General features: G+C 42.5%; 1 protein-coding gene across 1 annotated transcript; it reads right to left on the reverse strand.

Moving 5' to 3' along the window:
• Positions 1 to 2,143: 2,143 nt before the first annotated feature.
• LOC113305572 (protein NYNRIN-like) lies at positions 2,144 to 3,222 on the reverse strand. The gene is made up of 3 exons (XM_026554592.1): positions 2,881 to 3,222; positions 2,333 to 2,817; positions 2,144 to 2,156 (listed from the first exon to the last, which is right to left on the reverse strand). The coding sequence occupies exons 1-3, from the start codon at positions 3,220 to 3,222 to the stop codon at positions 2,144 to 2,146; spliced, it is 840 nt and encodes a 279-aa protein (XP_026410377.1).
• Between the last annotated feature and the right edge of the window lie 933 nt (positions 3,223 to 4,155).

Genomic DNA, 4,155 nt, shown 5'->3' on the forward strand with positions numbered 1-4,155 from the left:
CCCAGCATATTGATAAGTGGGATGTGCCATTTCATTACCACATTTACAGTTGTGGTCCATGTGAACATCAACAGCATCTCATTTCCACTTAAACAAATGGTCTCAAGCAGGAGGGGCGTGGCAATTATCTAGCAACATTTCTTGGAGGCATCGAACGTGTTTTGTGCAGAAATGTGGTGACTTGAAGCAGCTGCGTCTTCTTTATACACATCTGATTTGAAATTCACAGAGAATTAGAATGGAGTAACTATTGGCTCATTTCTGGTAAGGTGTTGGGCTAGTTTTGTTCCGAGGAAAAATCAGCAATGGAGAAGATCGTGTTGTTACTGAATAACGGTTTGCTAGGCATGAATGATGTGGGTTATATATTCCAGAACTGGCATTGGTTAATGGCGTACTGCTGTCTCGATCGCAACAGCAACGACGATGGTGTTTGGGGCTTTCTGTATGCAACCCTAAAATGAGTTTGAGAAGAATGGAGTCGGGCTGGACTTCAGAGTGATGCTGTTTTGAGCAGCAAGTTCGCTGGTGACGATTTGAGGCCGAGATGGAGATTCCGTGGACAGATAGTTTTTGGCAGTGGCAATGTTTACTCGAATAAGGACTCGATGACAGAGAATGGGATGGATCTCTCTGTATGGGAAAGTGCATGGTTTTGTATTATGAACTGTAGTTTTCGATTGCGCCTGATGGGGTCGGTGTACAAAGCTTTTATGTGAATGAAGGTGACAGAGAAGGACTGGTGCAGAGAAGAAGGAGATTGTGACTGTTTTCGTGCGACTCTAGAGATGTTGATGCTGATTGGGTATGTTGCTGCCATGGCCGTAGCCTAGGGAGGTTCAGGCTGGTGGTGTTTTGGTTACACGCTGCAGGTGCTGCTACTTAGTTCCATTGATCGAGAGAATCGTGGCTGTCGTTGATGGAGACTGTACGTGGGAGTTTACTGGTGATTGAATGGGAGATGAGAATTGGCAGTAAACAAAGTTTGCCATGAGTTGGGTGATTATGTACAGATTTGCTGCCCGTAATTAATAAGAAGAACTGATGGAGGAAACGAAGAAGACAGTAAAGAAGCTAAGTGATGGTTGTGCTCGTTGGTTTGTACTATGAACTGTTGGTCGCAGAATGAAAGAAGATGACAGCAAAAATCTTGGATCGAAACTGGTGGTGATAAAGCTCAGACGGACAGAAGATAGAGATGTGTGTAGTGGTTGAGTCACTTGCAAGCAGTCTGCTGAAATGATGCTGGTATGAATTGGTGATGTGGCCGGACGACGGACCTTAGCTGGACAGGGAATGGTAGATGTGGCCGAGGTTTAGAAAGGTGCTGTTTATTGGATTGGGCCTTTGTCAATTTGCTAGGTCGTAATTCATCTCTTGGTAGCATAGAGTTTTTTCGAACGACGTGGTTAACCGGAGTTTCTGATTGATTCTGGTCCCACCATTCTAAATTTCAACCAATAGAATTTCAAGAAAATTTTTTGGGCCCACGAAATATTATTTAGCCAATCACAATTTTCGAATTTCAACATTACCAAAAAAAAAAAACAATTTCATCATGATAAAATTAAATAAAATTGTACACAAAAATATGGAGAAGGTACAACCACATCGTCACTAGGAACGTGGTGCGACATTGTTCGTCTTCTGCTTTGGTTACAACGGTGAACTGCCTTCTACCCATGATTGCAGAGATGGAAGGTACATCCATTTGTGATGTTGCTGAATCAACTGTTGAAAAGTGGGAAAACATGGTATCTACATGTGAATCCATGGAGTTCAACGTGAGCTGGTTGCGGAAGCACCTTGACATTGTCAAAGTTGATCGAGATGGTATCGTTGCCAATGTCGTTTCCGCTGCAAAAGCTATCTTGGAGGAGGAAAAGGCCTTGGCTGCGGAATCTGAGAAGGTGGAACAGGCAATCCAGAACTTGAAGAGTAGGGCCGAAAGGTATCAAGATAGGCTGAAAATGATGCTTTCAAGGAACTACAACTTGCTGGATGGCCTTCTCTGAGCCATACCATTATTTTATTGTTTTTTGAATAAGTAGGCATGGAAACGTTTGATTGTTCTCTTTTTGTCTTGGGTTTTGAACATTGTTTTCTGGAAAACGAATTGCATTCGGTTTTGGTGAGTTTACATTCATACGTCTTGACTAATGAAAAAAGAAATTTTGATAACTCAGATATGAGAGTTATAAGAAATGCCTGACTGACGGTGTCATAAGATTGTGAGAGACGGAATAAGGATTAGGTGTAGTATGCCTTGAGCCATTTTCCATTGATGACTGCCTCCAATTTTCCTCCATCCTCTTTGACAATCTTGTAGTACCCACTGTTATAGGCTCTGGTGATCAGGTAAGGACCTTCCCATTTTGTGGAAAACTTTGGTGCGGACATATCTTGTTGAATATGCTTGGCTGTCTTTAATACCAGATCTCCTATTTGAAAAACTCGAGGTTTTACAACTTTATCGTATGCTCTGGAGATCCTCCTTCCGTACGCCTGAGCATGCTCTTCTGCCTTAATTCTCCTGGAATCCAAAGTGTATAATTTCTCTATTCTGGAGCTCGATGCTTCAGTCTCATTCCATTGAACTCCACTTGCTGCTGCAATCCTAGCTGACGGGATTTGGATCTCTGCTGGGAGAATTGCATCTGCGCCATAGACAAGTGAATAAGGAGAAACTCCAGGTGCCGCCCGATATGCCCACAGTGCCATTGGCAATTGTTCATGCCACGTCCTGGGGTTATCATGCACCATTCGACTGAGAATCCGAATCAAAGTCTTGTTGGTGCTTTCGGCTTGACCATTCCCCTGAGGGTAGTAAGGAGTAGAGAAGGCTTGCCTAACTCCATATTATTCAAGTAACTCTCATACTTGTTTGTTGGCAAAGGGAGTACCATTATCAGTAATGATGTGCTTAGGTACACCAAACCGACAAATGATGTATTCCTTAATGAATGCTGCAATAGTCGCTCCAGTGGTTCCTCGGAGAGGAATAGCTTCGACCCATTTGGTAAAGTACTCTATCGCGGTTATGATATACTCATGCTGCTTCGACGATGGTGGATTGATTTTTCCAATAATATCAAGTCCCCAGCTGTAGAAAGGCCACAGACTACTTACTGAATGAAGGGGAGTACAAGGCGTGTGAATGAGATTCCCGTGAGTTTGACATTCGTGGAACTTCTGCACAAATGTTGCTGCATCATCCTCCATGGTCGGCCAGTAATACCTTTCATTCACTTGGAGGAATAACTTTTTTTCCCTTGGTGTTCACCTTCATGTGTCTCTTTCAATATAGTCGGGATTTCAGACTTTGGCAAACATCGTAACATGTCTCATCCAAAACTCTCGCGGTATAGGATTCCCTCATGAAATATGAATCTTTTGGCTCTTTGTTTCATATTAGCTGCATCCTTTTTGTTAGCAGGCAGCACACGGTCGCGGAGGTAGTTGATGTACGGTTATCGCCAGTCCCCAGCACAGCCAACATTAAGAACTTCCAATTGACGTGGTGGGGCTTGACAATTGGAGAAAGACCCTTGGAGCGTTCGATATTGGGTCTCCATATCCGTCCAGTAGTATCTGAGACGTTGAAGACGTAGGTAAAGAGTCACCACTAACGTTTTCCTGCAGATTTCAGCATGAATGCGGTTAAGTTGTAGTGGTGCTTCTTCATCTCCAAGACACCTTGACAGGAATCCATCTGAATTTCTGTGGTATAACACTCCATGGAGCATGAAGAAGTTTGTCAGGGTTTTAAGACTGATTTTTCCTTGAGAAAGCGAACTGTTAAGTTCTTGAATAATCAGAGTTCTCCAATCGTCGGTTTCAGTATCTTTGGGTTGTGAAATCCATGTTAATGCCACGGTTCTTTTTTTCACCGTCAAAGTGGACCATTTGACTTTGACCTTGACTTAGATGTTGACTGTTAGTTGACCGAACGGATTGTGCCTTAGATTAATAAGCCAGAGTAGAGGACTTTGGCTTAGAACTAGTTTAATTAATTAGATGTTTTGGACCATTTATGGTCTGAAATAACTTTCGACTTTTTCTACAAAGTTGTAGATATTCATGAGACTTAGACAATGAACCAAAGAAACAATCTAATTGAATTAGTGTACCTTTGGATATGCTAAAGATAAATAA

The sequence above is a fragment of the Papaver somniferum genome, chromosome 8 (assembly GCF_003573695.1).
Source record: "Papaver somniferum cultivar HN1 chromosome 8, ASM357369v1, whole genome shotgun sequence".
NCBI classification, from domain to species: domain Eukaryota; kingdom Viridiplantae; phylum Streptophyta; class Magnoliopsida; order Ranunculales; family Papaveraceae; genus Papaver; species Papaver somniferum.

Coding starts and splice junctions, on each gene's coding strand:
- LOC113305572 (XM_026554592.1), bottom strand. CDS start 3,222: ATGGAGGATGATGCAGCAACATTTGTGCAGAAGTTCCACGAATGTCAA. Junction 2,818..2,880: donor CTCCCTTTGCCAACAAACAA/GTATGAGAGTTA, acceptor TACTACCCTCAG/GGGAATGGTCAAGCCGAAAG.